Source organism: Ailuropoda melanoleuca, chromosome 2, assembly GCF_002007445.2.
Source record: "Ailuropoda melanoleuca isolate Jingjing chromosome 2, ASM200744v2, whole genome shotgun sequence".
NCBI lineage: Eukaryota > Metazoa > Chordata > Mammalia > Carnivora > Ursidae > Ailuropoda > Ailuropoda melanoleuca.
Window position 1 is genome coordinate 88,525,138 of NC_048219.1, and position 17,372 is coordinate 88,542,509.

Consider the following 17,372-nt stretch of genomic DNA (forward strand, 5'->3'; position numbering starts at 1 on the left):
GCCTGATGTGGGGCTCGATCCCACAACGCCAGGATCACGCCCTGAGCCGAAGGCAGACGCTTAACCGCTGTGCCACCCAGGCGCCCCGAAAAAAGTAATTTTATAAATGTTTTAGTCTATTTACATTTGGCAAAGAAGTCATTAATACTAAATTTCCTGATTTGGAGACTGCTCCAAAACCAGACAGAAAATTTGAGTGTCAATATACCTAAATCAGGGGCGCCTGGGTGGCACAGTGGTTAAGCATCTGCCTTCGGCTCAGGGCGTGATCCCGGCATTATGGGATCGAGCCCCACATCAGGCTCCTCTGCTATGAGCCTGCTTCTTCCTCTCCCACTCCCCCTGCTTGTGTTCCCTCTCTTGCTGGCTGTCTCTATCTCTGTCAAATAAATAAATAAAGTCTTTTAAAAATATATATATACCTAAATCAGAGATTCAAGTAAGATATTCCCTTAAATCTTTACCTCACATAGCCAGAATGGGATGGGTTCCTATGAACTGTATGTCCTACTTTGACAGATGGAGTCACTGCAGTTAGCTACAAAGCTAGACTACTGGAGTGGGTATATAAGTGGCTATTAATGGGCCAAGAATGGTTTGGCCCACTCTCTTCCAGAAAATGAATGTCCATCAGTGGACTAGACCTCATAGTTACTAGGCCAGCTGACTAGTGATTATGAGGCTGACAGAGATAAAAAATTACAAGTTCTATCTCTGCTAATTATACGGGCAATTTACTATTTTAATTTAAATGTTTTATTACGGAGAAGTTCAAATACATATAAAAATAGCATATCATAATGAACCCCCATGTACCCACCACTCAGCTTCAATTATTAACTATGGCCAACTTTGTTTTTTCTATACCTCCCCCATCCACATTCTACAAATCTTACTAATAACTCCAATGAATTTTAATAATTCTAATGAATTATTTTAAATGCTCTCTACATTTTTTTTTAAAGATTTTTATTTATTTATTTGACAGAGAGAGAGACAGCCAGCGAGAGAGGGAACACAAGCGGGGGGAGTGGAAGAGGAAGAAGCAGGCTCATAGCAGAGGAGCCCGATGTGGGGCTCGATCCCATAACACCGGGATCACGCCCTGAGCCGAAGGCAGACGCTTAACCGCTGTGCCACCCAGGCGCCCCTCTCTACATTTTTTTTTTAAAGATTTCATCCATTTACTTGACAGAGAGAGAGACAGCACAAGTGAGCACAAGCAGGGGGAGCAGCAGAGGGAGAGGGAGAAGCAGACAACCTGCCGAGCAGTGAACCCAACACAGGGCTCAATCCCAGGACCCTGAGATCATGACCCAAGCCAAAGGCAGATGCCCAACCGACTGAGTCACCCAGGTGCCCCTGATTTCTACATTCTTATTAAATCTGTCCTTAGAGAAATTCTTTTTTTTTTTTAAAGATTTTATTTATTTATTTGACAGAGAGAGAGACAGCCAGCGAGAGAGGGAACACAAGCAGGGGGAGTGGGAGAGGAAGAAGCAGGCTCCCAGCGGAGGAGCCTGATGTGGGGCTCGATCCCAGGACTCTGGGATCACACCCTGAGCCGGAGGCAGACGCTAAACGACTGAGCCACCCAGGCGCCCCCTGTCCTTAGAGAAATTCTGACAATCCATGGGTTTTACGAAGTTCTACTTCCAGGGGATGAAAGAGGCAACCAGAATCCTTAGGCTTAAAAAGCCTATAAGAGAATTAACCAATCAGTGCCTGCCTCGAAGTCTGCTCTCAAATGAACTAGGTGCCGCAGCCATAAACTGATTAAATAAGGGGAAGAGATTCAGCAGCCTCTCTTACAATATGTCCCGCTTTACAAATCTGAAGGTCTTGATGTATTCCTTTTTCTTTGTTTCCTTATGTATATGTAGCCTTAAGATCCAAAAAGGGCTAAATGGAGTCAAAATGAGCCAAACAGGAGTTGTCAAAATGGGCTAAACAGGAGTTGTCAAAATGGGCTAAACAGGAGTTGAAAAACCTATCTCTAGAGTAAGAAACCTATACCATTAAATTCACATCATTCACAGCACAGAATTAAGCTGGTTTATTCTACTACATAATATTTCTTTCCAAAGCAAGTGTATGATCAGTCAGAACTATATAAGTAATTTCTAAATGCTGAGTGATATATTCTAAAGAACAAAAAGAATTATAAAAACTTTCCAAAATTTTATTCCTGACACCTTCTTAAAAAGAGCTTTACTGAGGTATGTGGATATCATCCACATACCATACATATTATTCATGTAAAGTATACAATTCAGAGGTTTTTAGTATATTCACAAGGTTTGAGCAACTCTCACTTCTATTTAATCCGAGAACATGCTCATCATCCCAAGAAGAAATCTTAAAGCCATTAGCAGTTACTCCCCATTCTCTTCTCCCCCAGCCCTGGCAATCACAGATCTATTTTCTGTCACTAGAGGATTGCCTATTTTGGACATTTCATATAAATGGAGTCCTAAAATATGTTGCCTTTTGCATCTGACTTCTTTCATTTAGCACTACGTTTTCAAGGTTATTCATATTACAGTATTTCATTCCTTTTAATGGCCTAGTAATGTTCCATTGTGCAAATATATCACCTTTTGTTTATCCATTCAACAACTCAGGTTATTTCCATTTGGGGGCTATAATGAAAAATGCTGCTCCGAACATTTGAACAGGGCATTTTGTGTGAACCGTTTTCACGTTTTGGGTATATAGCTAGGAGAACTGCTAAACCATATACCTATGTTTAACTTTTTGAGAAACTGCGAAACTATTTTCCAAACCGGCCACACCAGTTTTACATTCTCACCAGCAATATATGAGAGTCCCAATTTCTCCACATTCTCATCAAGACTTGCTATTTGTCCATCTTTTTGACTACAGCCATCCTGGCAGGTGTGAAGTGGTATCTCACTGTGGTTTTGATGTGCATTTCCTTAAGGACTAATAATGCTGAACATCTTTACATGTGCTTACAGGTCATTTATACACTCTTTTTGGAGAATGTCTACTCAGATCCTTTGCCCATTTAAGAAATTGGACTTTTTGTTATTATTTTTTTAAAGATTTATTTAGGGGTGTCTGGGTGCCTCAGTCAGTTAAGCGTCTGCCTTCAGCTTGGGTCATGCTCCAGGGTCCTGGGATCGAGCCCTGTGTCGGGCTCCCTGCTTGGTGGGGAGTCTGCTTCTTCCTCTCCCTCTGCCCCTTCCCCTCCTTGTGCTCAAGCGTGCGCCCTCTCTCTCTCTGTCAAAAAAATAAAAAATTTTAAAAAATGTATTTATTTATTTAAGGGGGTGTGGGGAGAGACTCCTGAAGCAGACTCCCTGCTGAGAACAGAGCCCGATGTGTGGCTTAATCCCAGGACCAAGATCATGGCTGTCAAGAGTCAGCCACTTAACCAACTGAGCTACCCAGGTGCCCCAGACCGTCTTTTTATTATTGAATTGTAATGGTTCTTTATATATTCTAAATGCCATGTCCATTACCAGATATATTATGTGCAAAATTTTTCTCCCATTCTATGGGTTATGGTGAATTTCTTGATTATGCCCTTTGAAGCATAAAAGGCTTTAATTTTTATGAAGTCCAATTTATCTATTTTTTTCTATGGTTACGTATGTTTTTGCTATCCTAAGAAACCACTACCTAGGAGCACAGAGTCTGCTTGAGATGCTTCCTCCCCCACTCAAATAAATTTTAAAAAAAGAAGAAAAAAGAAAAGAAAAAAGAAACCACTACCTAAATCAAGGTCATAAAGACTTACACCTATGTTTCTTCTAAAAGTTTTCCAGTCTTAGCTCTTACATTGATTAGGTCTTTGACCATTTAGTTAATGTTTATAAATGGTATGAAGTAGAAGTGCCAATTCATCCTCTTCTGTGTGGAAAAAGTATCCGGTTGTCCCAGTATCATCTGTTCAAAAACTATTCTATCCCCATCAAATAGCAGAGGATTACATTTTTTAAAAAATCAACTATCATTATCCGTGAAACAGTTATTTTGGAAAATAGAACAAAACTGTGCCCATATCCCCACCCTTTTCTTTCTCCTCCCCTATTTATTCTTTTATTTATTTATTTTTTTAGATTTATATGAGAGAGAGAGAGAGGGAAAAAAATTTGAGTGTGTGTGACCAGGGAGAGGAGCAGAGGGAGACAGAGAGAGAGAGTCTTTTTAATATTTTTAAAAGATTTTCTTTAATTAATTAATTTACTTATTACTTACTTAAGATAGAGCGAGAGCAAGGGAGAGCACAAGCCAGGAGGAGCGGGAGAGGGAGAGGCAGAGGGAGAAGCAGTCTCCCCAACAGGGGGCTCCATCCTAGGACCCCCGGATCATGACCTGAGCTGTAGGCAACCGCTTAACCATCTGAGAGCCACCCAGGCACCCCGAGAGACACAGGGAGAGAGAGAGAGAGAGAGAGAGAATGTGCACACGCGTGAGAGAGTGAGAGAGCATGAGAAAGCGAGACAGTCTTGAGCAGAATCCCTGCTGAGCACAGAGCTCCAAGCAGGGCTCAATCTCAGGACCCTGAGATCATGACCTGAGCTGAAACCAAGCATCGCATGTTCAACCGACTGAGCCACCCAGGTACCCCCCATTCACTCTTGCAAAATAATATTCACCTTAATTATATTTTAACAGTTGGCTTTTATAAAATATTACATACATTTAAAAGTTATAAAGTGTAATGATAAACACTCTTGAATCCACCGCCCAGTGTAGGACTAAACCATTATAAAAACTATCACTGTGCTCCTCCTCTGTCACAACCCATGGCCTCCCTCTCACATATAAAAAAAAAAAGTTCCTTAAAAATGAAGAGTCAAGGAAATGCTTGTTATGTAGAGAGGGCAAGGAAAACAAGAGAAACAGGTAAATTATAAAAGCCAAATCAATACCCCCCAAAAACCAGTTTTTTACAATATAATTATCGGAGGAGGTGGCTATTGGTAACCAGGAGCCAGACAAGTTTTAAAACTGGCTTAAAAGGAGGGAGCAGGAAAAGACAACTTTCTAACTTTCTCAAGTACATTGTACACTAAGTGAAACAATACTGAATTGCTTAAAACTTATTCTCTCTTGCTATGTTATTAATGTAATAAGTATACAATATACCAATACAACTAAACCGAAGCCTTACAGGGAAACTGGGTTGGAAGACAGAACTTTTTTTTTTAAGATTTATTTATTTATTTGAGAAAGAGAAAGCGTGTGTGCAGGGGGAGGTGCAGAGTCTCCAGCAGACTCTGTGCTGAGTGCGGAGCTCCACATGGGGCTCAATCCCAGAACCCTGAGAACACTACCTGAGCTGAAACCAAGAGTCAGACACTTAACTGACAGCTCCACATGGGGCTCAATCCCAGAACCCTGAGGACACTACCTGAGCTGAAACCAAGAGTCAGACACTTAACTGACAGCTCCACCCGTGCACCCCAAGGATGGAACATTTTTAATTCACTCTATTCTGAAGTCTCATCCCTAAACTTAGATTAGCATTTCAAGAATATAAGATAAAAAAAGTTACAGAGTTATCTGTATTATGCAAAAAGGAGGTGGCTAGGCAAATTGGGTCTATTAATGCATGCTTATCTATGCATGAAAATTTTTTGGAAGAATACACATGACACATGTAACTGAGGTTACCAGTCTATACCCAATTTTTTCCTCCATTAGCATGGGTTAACATTTTAATTTGAATACTAAAAGTATCTTTTTTATTTTTTAAAGATTTTTTTAAAATTTATTTGACAGAGATAGAGACAGCCAGCGAGAGAGGGAACACAAGCAGGGGGAGTGGGAAAGGAAGAAGCAGGCTCATAGCAGAAGAGCCTGATGTGGGGCTCGATCAGAACGCCGGGATCACGCCCTGAGCTGAAGGCAGACGCTTAACCGCTGTGCCACCCAGGCGCCTCCCCCCCATTTTTTTTTTTAAGATTTTATTTATTTATTTGACCAGAGAGAGAGAGACAGCCAGCAAGAGAGGGAACACAAGCAGGGGGAGTGGGAGAGGAAGAAGAAGGCTTCCCATGGAGGAGCCTGATGCGGGGCTCGATCCCAGAACTCTGGGATCACGCCCTGAGTCGAAGGCAGACACTTAATGACTGAGCCACCCAGGCGCCCCTGAATGCTAAAAGTATCTGAAGTAAATAAATACCTGAAGTAAGTATCTAAGGTAAATAAAATCAATATATGTTAAATATAAACATATATTAAATATGTGTTAAATATATATTAAATAATATTTATAATTTAAAAATTAAAATATAAGTATTATTAATTATTAAATAAGTATATATGATAAAATATTAAATATTATATATATAAACTTTGTACAAAGGCCTAGGTGGGCTCAGAAATCAAGGGTCCATTCAAGGAGTCAAGAAGACTAGGTCATGTCAGTGTGTTGTGACATGCTCCTCAGAAGCCTTGGAACACCCTAGGATCAAGGAAAAATTTAGCCACATGGTTGCTAACTTGATGGATTATTTTTTAAAAAATACACAGGGGTGGCTGGGTGGCTCAGCTGGTTAAGCATCTGTCTTTGGCTCAGGTTATGATCTCAGGGTCCTTCGATCAAGTCCCACATCAGGCTCCCCCCTCAGCAGGGAGTCTGCTTGTCCTGCTCCTTCTCCCTTTGCCCCTTCCCCTGCTCGTGCTCTAATAAAAAAAAAAAGAAAGAAAAATATAAGGAAAGCCGTAGAACACGGTAGAAAGGATACAAACTTTGAAATCTAGACAATTCAAATCCAGTTTAGTCACTTATCAACTATTTGACCTTAAGCACATTATTTAGACTCTCTAGGACTTGGTTTCCACATCTGTAAAAATCAAAGAATCCTCTGGACAGTGGTGTGTATGTGTACATATATATGTGTGTGTATACATGTGTGTATATATATGGGTCCCTATTTATAAGTTTAAAAAAAATTCTAAGGCTATTTCAAGCGATAAAAATCATTATTTTCAGTAACTAACAACTGAAAAAATGCCTATAAAAATTAGATTTAAGTTCAACAGTACCTAAAGTTTGCAAGAATATGGGGAAAGATCTTTTGGTGGGCACTTACTCAGAGCAATCTATTAGGTGACACGGTCTATTCAATTTTAAATGCCTGATCCAAACAATCTCACTTTCTACTGGAGATATGCTTACACGGTGGGCACAGATACAATGCCTGAGAACGTTCACCAAGCATTGTTTGTAATCACAAAAAAATAGAGACCATAATAAATATCTAACAATAGAGGAGTAAATGGTTATAACCAAAAATAAGACCACCGTATGCACTTCTAACAGAAATATAAACTTATACAACATTTCTTGATGGCTAATCCAAGAAAAATATCAAAATCCTAAAAACTATGATGACCTTAGATCCAACAATTTGAAATTTATAAATACATTCTCAGAACTAAGGATGTGAGAAAAGATACAGAGACACTCACAAAAGCTCTTTAAGATAGCAATACAGGCCTTTACTACTATTGTTAATAAGTTAAACAAATGACAGGAAATACAGTTGACCCTTGAACAACTGAGGTTTGAACTGCACAGGTCCACTTGTACATGGATTTTTTTCAATAAATATAGTACAGTATTGCGTGTTATTTCTCTTTTTCATAATTTTCTGAATAACGTTTTCTTTTCTCTAGGTTGCTTTATCCTAAGAATACAGTATAATAGATATTACATCTAAAGTATGTGTTGACTATTATCAACAGAAGGCTATCTGTAGGTAAGTTTTTGGGGAGTCAAAAGTTATGTGCAGATTTTCAACTGTGCAGCCAGCTGGCACACCTGACCCCCACACATTGTTCAAGGGTCAACTGTACAGTTATCCATCAACAATGTTACAGACATACATTTGTTAAAATGAGAACATATTCATTACATATTAAGGGGAAAAAGGAGGCAAAGAGTAGAGTCTGTATGATCCATTTTTGTAAAAAGTAAATCATTACATATAGCATAAAGTATATAAAAGTACATATATGTATAAAATAAAAGTTACAAATAGTTATCTCCAGGTAGTGAGATTACAGTTAAAAATTTTTTCCTTCCTTTTATTTTTTCACTGTTTACTTTTCCTACAATACATGTTACTCTTGTTTTAATAAAACTACCATATTTTAAGGATTTTATTTTTACTTAGTTATTTGCGAGACAGATAGTGACAGAGATAATGAGAGAGTACAAGCTGGAAGGACAGGGAGAAACAGGCTCCTGCTGAGCAAGGAGCCCGATGCGGAGCTTGATCCCAGGACCCTGGAATCATGACCTGAGCCGAAGGCAGACGTCCAACCGACTGAGCCACCCAGGTGCCCCAAAAGCTATTTTATTAAAAAAAAATAATTAAAAGTCTTTTGCAGCAACACAATGATTCTGCAAAGTGCTTATTCTAGCTCTGAATCTTAAGACATAACTTGCCAATAACTCATCTCCAGAGTGTAAAAATAGTCATCAGAAATGAAACAGAAACCAATACTACATAGCTTCTCTGGTCAATAAATACACTAAAAACACTACTATTTCACCATTTCCTTCAAGTAGACAACAACCCTATCCTATTTTTCATTCCTAGGAACCAATAACCAAATGAATCTGCCAGAAAAAATCCAGAACAAAGCTGCCCTGGGAGAATTCTTGGGCACTTCTGCTTAAAAAAACAAAAACAAAAACAAACAAACAAGCAAAAAACCCCAGATCTCTTTAACAGGAATTTTGGGTTTACATTTTCTATCCTAGAAATTATCAGCGCAAGAATCAGGTGCCCTTGGACTTGAAGCACTAGCATCAATTCAGCACTAACTCAGAAGGAACAGCACCACTCTTGAATCACTTCCATATCACAGAATCATTACTAAATTCACTCCAACTAGTAGAACCACATCAGTACCTACAACTAAATGGGTATATCTGTTCCTAAGACCTCTTTAATTCTCTCACCGTCTGGCCCAGGAAGAATTTCCCAATAATCCCACTTACCATTGTTGTTGGCAATTAGTGTGACAAGAGTCTTCTTTGTACTGTCGCTGTTCTGTGCCCCGCTGCTACTAACGGTGGTGGATGTAGAGAGGTGCCCAGCAACAGAAGCATGGGCAGCGATGGGCACTGGAGCCGAGACTGGCTGCTGGCTCACAGAAACTGTGGGGAAGCGGAGGCACAGTCACTTGGAGACAGGGACAGATGACACTAAAGGATACTGTTCTAATCCCTTTTCATCTTGTTGTGGGTCCCTATAACCAAAAAGTTTCCTGGTTTCTTTGCAAATCCAACTGTGCATCTGGTTTCTCCTCCTGGTTGTCCCTCACTCCACCAATTAAGACACAATGCCTTCTTCATCTCACATTGCCTGGTTAATTTTAGATCACAAGCTCACTGAACCAGTATTTTAAGGTTTTGCTTATATAGCACAAGCAAACCTCTAGGACTCCAAGGTTTATTATCACCACTATTGGTCTTCATAACCATGCATACATAAGTAAGACGTCCACAAGATTCTGATCTGTGTCCTGTTTCAGCCTAAACCAATGCCGTCTTCAGGTCTCAAGGCAGGGAAGATAAACAATGAAGAGAGCAACGGATACAATTTAGGGGGGAAAAGAACTATCACCCGCTTTCTGAATTCAGGGTAATCGAGAATTTGACCCTGCAGCATCACCTTTTTGAAAGAGCAGCTAACAAGCCTAAGTTTGTAAACTTTCCATGAAGGCAGACACAAAGCAATTTCTGCTCAGCTCACAAAGGAAACCAAGGTCAAGCAAAACAAAGAAGAAAAAAATGACTATGGGGTCCTGTTTTTGACTGGGTACATAAATGAACACTGACACACACCACTACTTTGTATTCTCGTTCATTTGTTATGTGCTAAGAGGACTGCTAATATTTGAGAAGCATTGGCTAATTTAACTCTCGATGTTTTAGTGTTTCTAGCTTTATATATGAGATACTGAGGCATTTTTACAGACAAGAGCAGGGGAAAAAAAGCACCAGTGCCACCATGAGGCATCCTTGGATTCTTAAAGTCCTTCTCCGCCTCACACTTTTGTAACAAAAATGCCATCCAATTGAATTAATTTAAATAATCCAAGATCAAGAGTTTTAGTTACCTGTAGTAGTTTTATCCACTGAATTATAATCTTCAACAACAGAATCCTCAATGACATCACTGATTTTCTGCCATGGCTCCAGCTCCTCCTCCTCACATTCCATAAAGAGGTCGGTGTCCGCCATGCTACAAGAAAAAAAGACAAAATAAGATACTGACCTCAGAATGAGAGAAATAATTTTATACAAAATATGGAATCAGATTCTTGAATCTATCGGTAACCCACCCCCCCTTGTGCTCCCTCTGTTTCCCCAACCTCCCCCTCCCACATTTCAAAGAATCCAAAATTATACCTTTTATTCTTGAAAAAAATTTATTATGAAAAAGCCCACAATTATTCAACAATCAGGACTATGAAAGTTTAATTTATAATACCTAGGGCCGTGATCAGAGTGAGGCAAATCATGCAAGTGCAGGGTCTTCAATTTAAATGTATATTTTGGGGGCTCCTGACTGGCCCAGTCAGTGGAGCATGTGACTCTCGATCTTCGGGTTTTGCGTTTGAGCCCCACATTGGGTGTAGATATGACTTCAAAAGAAAATGTTTAGGAACGCCTGGGTGATCAGTTTGGTTAAGCGTCTGCCTTTTGGCTTAGGTCATGATATCAGGGAGTCCTGCATCAGGGCTCCTTCCTCATCTCCCTCTGCCTGCCACTCCCCCTGCTTGGGCTTGCGCTAGCACGCTCTCTCCCCCTCTGACAAATACATAAAATCTTAAAAAAGAAAAGAAAAGAAAAGAAAAACATAATCTGTAAAATAAAGTAAAATAAATAAATAAAATGAAATGAAATAAAATTAAGAAAAGAACATCACAGCCTAGTCCCAGTTTACAAACTCAGGCTTGTTAGATGCTCTTTCAACAAGGTGATGCTGCAGGGTCAAATTCTTGATTGCCCTGAATTCAGAAAGTGGGTGATAGTTCTTTCTCCCCCTAAATTGTATCCTCGTACTTTCCCATGATTTTGGAGTCAGCCTTTACTTTGAAAACACTTGCCTAAGTCAACACAGAGCCTACATCTTTGCAACGCAGACAAAGAGATAGTCCTTGCTATTCGGCCCGCCCAACATTAGTTGACTAAAGGTCAATTTCTTTGTCTTGGAATTGTAGAAGCATTACTGCTCAATGTTCAAACAAACCTTTAATGCAAAGGTTCTCACAGTGCCCTTAGTATTTCAGAAATTTTTTTTTTAACCAAACCCCTAAGCCAGAAACAAAACCACCAGCTGGATCCAACTTGACGGATTTGTTTGAAGATGCCCAACAGATGGCGTTGTTCCCTTGAAAATTTAAAGTATCAAAGCAATGCCCCAGGTAAGTTAGCTATAGCCAACTGCCCAGTTTCAATGGGTAAAGTGCCTAACTTGATCCTAACTAGTCTCTAATACTCTAATTATTTGTCTTCCCAGGCCAAAATCACAAAGGGGAGAAGATATGTACAAGGAAAAAAACCACTAAGGTATCAAGTTAAATTTTCTTAGTTTCACATTTAACTTATATGTATAAAACAATGCTAGCCAGAGAATGAATTAAAAAGAAGCCAAATCCATATCACAGGCATTCCTTGAGCAAAAACTGCACAACACAAACTTCTGTATTGCCCAGTCTAGTTTCACTGAAAAAGATAACATTCTAAATGACCTTCTTTTTTATTTTTTAAAGCTTTTGAGAGAGCAAGCGAGTGAGAGAGGGCGAGTGCACAAGGTGCGGAGGAGCACGAGGCAGAGGGAGAGGGAGAGGGAGAAGCAGGCTTCCCGCTGAGCAGGGAGCCCCCAACAGGGCTCGACCCCAGATCATGCCCTGTGCTGAAGGCAGACACTTAACCAACTGAGTCACCCAGGGGCCCCAACAACTTTCTTTTTTAACTATTTAATTTTACACCAGTTCTTTACTGCATAACTTTTTCAGGCCCATAGCCAACAGATAATTAATGCATAAATATCAAACACCCAGCAGAAGGAATATAAACTGTGGATGATAACCTCTACAGATGGTTCTCAAGCACCTTCTTTCAACCCTGACAAGGTGTGAGCGAACTCCCCATACATATGCTGAGCAGTCTGCAGAAAACGTTCCTTCAGAGTAAGGAGAGCTATCTGAATGCAAATTTTGGTTTTCATTGTCATGCCTATGGACATTTTAATAGCACATCCAAAAGGCTGATCTTTTACCTCAACTATATAATATTTTAAGAAACTGAGTGCATGTTTTATTTTGTGAAGCAATGAATTGTAATAAGAATAACCAAAGTTTCTTCCACTTGATCACAAAGTCAAACTATGCTAAGTTCTCCCATGAAAAAGATATTCTAAGAAACAGAGTGGGAAGAGTATATCTGAAAAAACGGCTTAGAAGATGTTTGTGGCCTACTTTTTATCAAGTGAGTGAGAAAAAGAACTCCACAGGTATATGCTCTGTCAAGACAACCAATATAAATTAAAAGATTCAAAACGGGTAGAAAATTCAACTCAGAAAATAGTTTCCAAGTTCTTCACAGCAAGCAAGATGGAATTAACCAATAAGGCTTGTCAACCCAGAAAAAAAAAAAAAAAAACAAATCTGGGGCACCTGGGTGGCTCAGTCGTTAAGCGTCTGCCTTCAGCTCAGGGCGTGATCCCGGCATTCTGGGATCGAGCCCCACATCGGGCCTCCGTTGGGAGCCTGCTTCTTCCTCTCCCACTCCCCCTGCTTGTGTTCCCTCTCTCGCTGGCTGTCTCTCTCTCTGTGTCAAATAAATAAATAAAATCTTTAAAAAAAAAAAAAACAAATCTAACTGAGCATATTTCACACACTACATCCAACATCTCTGAAAGATAATGAAACCAAGTTTTTCAAACAGTCCTCAATTATGACCTAGACTCTTATCTCTGAGCAAGATCATTCATTTTAGCATCTCTAGTACAGGGTCAAAAAACAACTCTGTTGAAAAGATGGGCCATACCACAATAGAGATACCAACCTAAATTAAATACAAACTTGGAAAATGAAAAATGCAAATTTAGCACCCTTCCTGTAGTTTTCCAGTTATCAAAAAGAAATCTTCGTTCGTATGATGAAATGCTGTATTTAATAACTCTGCCAGGATGTTCACGAAAGAAACACCATCATTCTCTTTGGTCTTTAAAGTGATCCACGGCATATAGTCACCTTTCAACTATTTTTGATTGAAGAGGACAGGAATTACTAAATATGCAGTACTGCAATATACGGATCTTCCCAAACTATCATTCTTTTGATATTTAACCTCTTTCCACACCAAACCTTTAATGTAATTTCTCACAAAGAAAACAAAACAAAAAACAAAAACAAAAAACACCCTGGACTTTTAACCTTCTCTTAGCTATTATTTTGCTATAAATGTATGCAGACTTAGTACTTCTCACATTAACAAACAAAGAAGTTGAAATTCAATTCTTACTCAATTTAGGGGCATTTTAATTTCTTCTGAATAACTGCCAGGTAAAAATGTGAATTTCAGAAAATAAAGGCTAGCACATAGGGAACACAGTGCCACATCAAGACGAAAACTTGGGATGGGCAGCAAATTTGAGAATCATACTATACCCAAGTGAAGTGGCAAACTTTCATCATATTCCAATTATGAGTCTCTGAATCAAGACTGTTAATGAATCTTTTAAACTATTTTAAAAATGAGATATGGGGCACCTGGGTGGCTCAGTTGGTTAAGTGGCTGCCTTCAGCTCAGGTCATGATCTTGGGGTCCTGGGATGAGCCCTACATCAGGCTCCTTGCTCAGCGGGGAGTCTGCTTCTCCCTTTCTCTCCCCCTCTGACTCACCCCTGTGCGTGCACTCTCTCTCTCAAATACATAAAATCTTTATTAAAAAAAATAATACAAATTCTAATTAAACATAAAAGTAGAGGTGTATCCATCACCCAGCTTCAAAAATTATCAACCCAAAATTGTTCTTGTTTTATCTATGTCCCCTCTCCTTCGTATTATTTTGAAGCTAATCCCTGTTATATTCATAAATATTTTGGTATGTAGCTCTAAAAGATAAAGACCTAAAAGATCATATAACAAAAGAGAAAGTACCTTTAAATGCCTAAGAACTGACAGTCCCTTAATATCAACATTCAATTCAAATTCTCTCAAATACCATGCTTTTTAAAGTTTGAATTAGGATCCAAATAAGGTCCATATATACCATGATTATTCGATAAGTTTCTTAAATCTTTTAATTTATAGGTCTTCATCTTTTCTTTTTCCTCCCTGTAATTTATTTGTTGAAGAACCAGCTCACCTCTTCTAATTTCTACACCTTGGATATTGTTGATCCCATACCCATAGCATTTACATGCCTCTGTCCCCTGGATATCCTGAAATTGACAGTTGGATCTAGTGGCATGTTTAGATACAGGTTGAACTTTTTTTCCAAGACTACTCATAAGGATGGGGTTTTCTTCCATCAGGAGGCATGCTCAACGCCTAATCTAATCATTCTAAATCATTCCTTCTTCATTTATTAAATGGAACAAAAAGCAGGGGAGCCTGGGTGGCTCAGTGCATTAAGTGTCTAACTCTCGATTTCAGCTCAGGTCATGATCACAGGGTTCTGAGATCCAGCCCCATGTTGGCTCTGCACTCAGCAGGGAGTGTGCTTTAGATTCTCTATCCATCTCCCTGTCACCCTCCACCGCTGCACTCTTTCTCTAAAAATAAAATAAATAAATCTTAAAACTAAAACCAAACAACAAAAAAACCCAAAAAGCAGGGGCACCCGGCTGGCTCAAGTCAGTGGAGCATGTTCCACGATGGACACAAAGATTACTTTTATAAAAATTTAGGGGCGCCTGGGTGGCACAGCGGTTAAGCGTCTGCCTTCGGCTCAGGGCGTGATCCCGGCGTTATGGGATCGAGCCCCACATCAGGCTCTTTCACTATGAGCCTGCTTCTTCCCTCTCCCACTCCCCCTGCTTGTGCTCCCTCTCTCGCTGGCTGTTTCTATCTCTGTCAAATAAATAAATAAAATCTTTAAAAAAAAAAAAATTTAAAAAACAAAAAGGCAAAACATATCTATTATTTGGTTACCCAGTGATGGGTATTCCTTCTATCTTGATTACTTCTATTTTGCTTGCTTCTTTCCCTTTACCAGTTTTCAAGATAATTCAAAAGCATTTCACCAAAGTGACCAATAAGCTTATTGTTAAACTATCATTATGATATATTTTATTTTATTTTAAGAAAGGGAGTGGGAGGGGCAGAGAGAGGAGGGGAGAGAGAATTTTAAGCAGGTTTCAATCTCAAAACCCTGAGATCATGACCTGAGCTAAAATCAAGAGTCTGACACTTAACCAACTGAGCCACCCAGGCGCCCTTATGATATCATATTTTAAACATAATTTATGTGTTTTGATCCATTGCAGTTATTTTTACTGATACTCAGAAGTGTTCTATTTTGGCCAGTGGAACTTCAGTTGGCTCCTGAGTCCTTTCGACACAACTCTCAGAAGCGTCTGATAAAACCCTTGCCGTGATAGATAAATGTTCTAGGTTCATCTCATACATTTCCTGCCCCAGACCAGAATGAGCCATTTCTCTAAAGAGTTCTGATTCCTTTTGGTGAAGAACGATATTCCAAGACCAGTCTAGATGCTAGGGACCTTTCTGCTCACTTTAAATATAAAATTATCTCCATATCAATCACCGATTATTAGTCAGCTATCTTCAATTTCACTCCTATGGCATGTGGCAGAAAAATTCCACATCTGCAAAGAATATTTGTCTTAGAAACTTAAAACAAAATTCTATTTTCTCCTGAAATTCTTTTTTCAGATTTCTCAGTCTTGTAACTTACATTTATTGAACAAAAAAATTCTCATTACTTCTTCCCATATTCCAAACTCCTTTTCTCCCCTAAGAAGAAGCCTGGATAATTTTCCTGGTTGGGAGAATTTACATATACAGTGTTTTTTTCAATAAATATATTGGAAATGTTTGGAGATTTTTGACAATTTGAAAAAAACCCTGAAAAACCGTGTGGCCAAGAAATATAGAAAAAGTTAGCTATGTCATGAATACACAAAATACATGTAGATACTAGTTTATTTTAGCATTTACTACCATAAAATTTACACAAATCTATTATAAAAAGTCAAATTTATCAAAACTTACACATTTACAGACTGTACATGGTGCCATTTGCAGTTGCAGGAATGTCAACAAAGATGCAGTATGAAACAACTGCATAAAATTAACTGTAGTACATACTGTGTTACTGCAGTAATTCTGCAGCAATCCCTCCTACTCCTACTGCAGTTAGCTCAAGTGTTGTGAGTATCCCAGTGTTCCCTTAAAACACCACTTGAGAGGCACCTGGGTGGCTCAGTCATTAAGCGTCTGCCTTCGGCTCAGGGCGTGATCCCAGAGTCCTGGGATCGAGCCCCACGTCAGGCTCCTCTGCTGGCAGCCTGCTTCTTCCTCTCCCACTCCCCCTGCTTGTGTTCCCTCTCTCGCTGTCTCTCTCTGTCAAATAAATAAATAAAATCTTAAAAAAAAAACACAAAAAAAAAAACCACTTGAGCAGTTCGTCTCTCCAGTAAGTTGTGTATCACAGTAAAAAGTGATCTCTTCTAGTTCTCACTATTAGCATTAAGTTTTTGGGAAGTCAAAAGTTATACGGAGATTTTTGACTTGGAGGGTGTCAGGCTGTTGATATCCCTAACATCCCCCCATATCATGTTCGAAGGTAAACAAACTGTAGTTAAAAAAATTTTAAGGATGGGGTGCCTGGGTGGAGCAGTTGGTTAAGCATCACACTGTTGGTTTCAACTCAGGTTGTGATCTCAGGGTTGTGGGACCGGGCCCCACGTAGGGCTCTGCACTCAGTATCGAGTCTCATTGGGGTTCTCTCTCCCTCTCCTTCGGCCCCTCCTGCTCATCTCTCTCTCTCAAATAAATAAAACCTTTAATAAAAAAAATTTAAGGACAAAAGTTAACAAAGAGGATGCATTTAGTTTAATCAAGCCCTTTAGCAAGTCACTATGCTTTGAAAGACAGTCTTTTCTCGAATGCCAAGATAAAGACAAGACAGATCACCTTACAGATATCAAACAAATATCAATCTCAACTATTCCTAACAAAAACTATCCATAGCATAAAAGCTTATATAGCTAATTTCCAAGGAAACTGGGTGTGCGGGGGGGATGTTAGATAAAGCAAAAAGCCTACACCTTTGACTTATAAATGAAGAGCTCATTTCTCCCTTCAATAAAATTTCCAGTAGAGCTAAAAAATGT

The 17,372-nt window shown here is 39.3% G+C and overlaps 1 protein-coding gene across 4 annotated transcripts in view; it reads right to left on the reverse strand.

The window, feature by feature from the left end:
- POGZ (pogo transposable element derived with ZNF domain) overlaps positions 1 to 10,262 on the reverse strand; it is a 31,652-nt gene extending 21,390 nt beyond the window's left edge. For 2 of the 4 annotated variants that reach the window (XM_019799745.2, XM_002919332.4), the window contains exons 1-2: positions 10,117 to 10,262; positions 8,993 to 9,151 (exon numbers count right to left, since the gene is read on the reverse strand). In XM_019799745.2, coding sequence (XP_019655304.1) covers positions 8,993 to 9,151; positions 10,117 to 10,240 — 283 coding nt within the window. In that variant the 5' untranslated portion in view covers positions 10,241 to 10,262. The remainder of the gene's footprint in view (positions 1 to 8,992; positions 9,152 to 10,116) is intronic. The other 2 variants (XM_019799746.2, XM_002919333.4) reach the window with 1 other exon arrangement.
- Between the last annotated feature and the right edge of the window lie 7,110 nt (positions 10,263 to 17,372).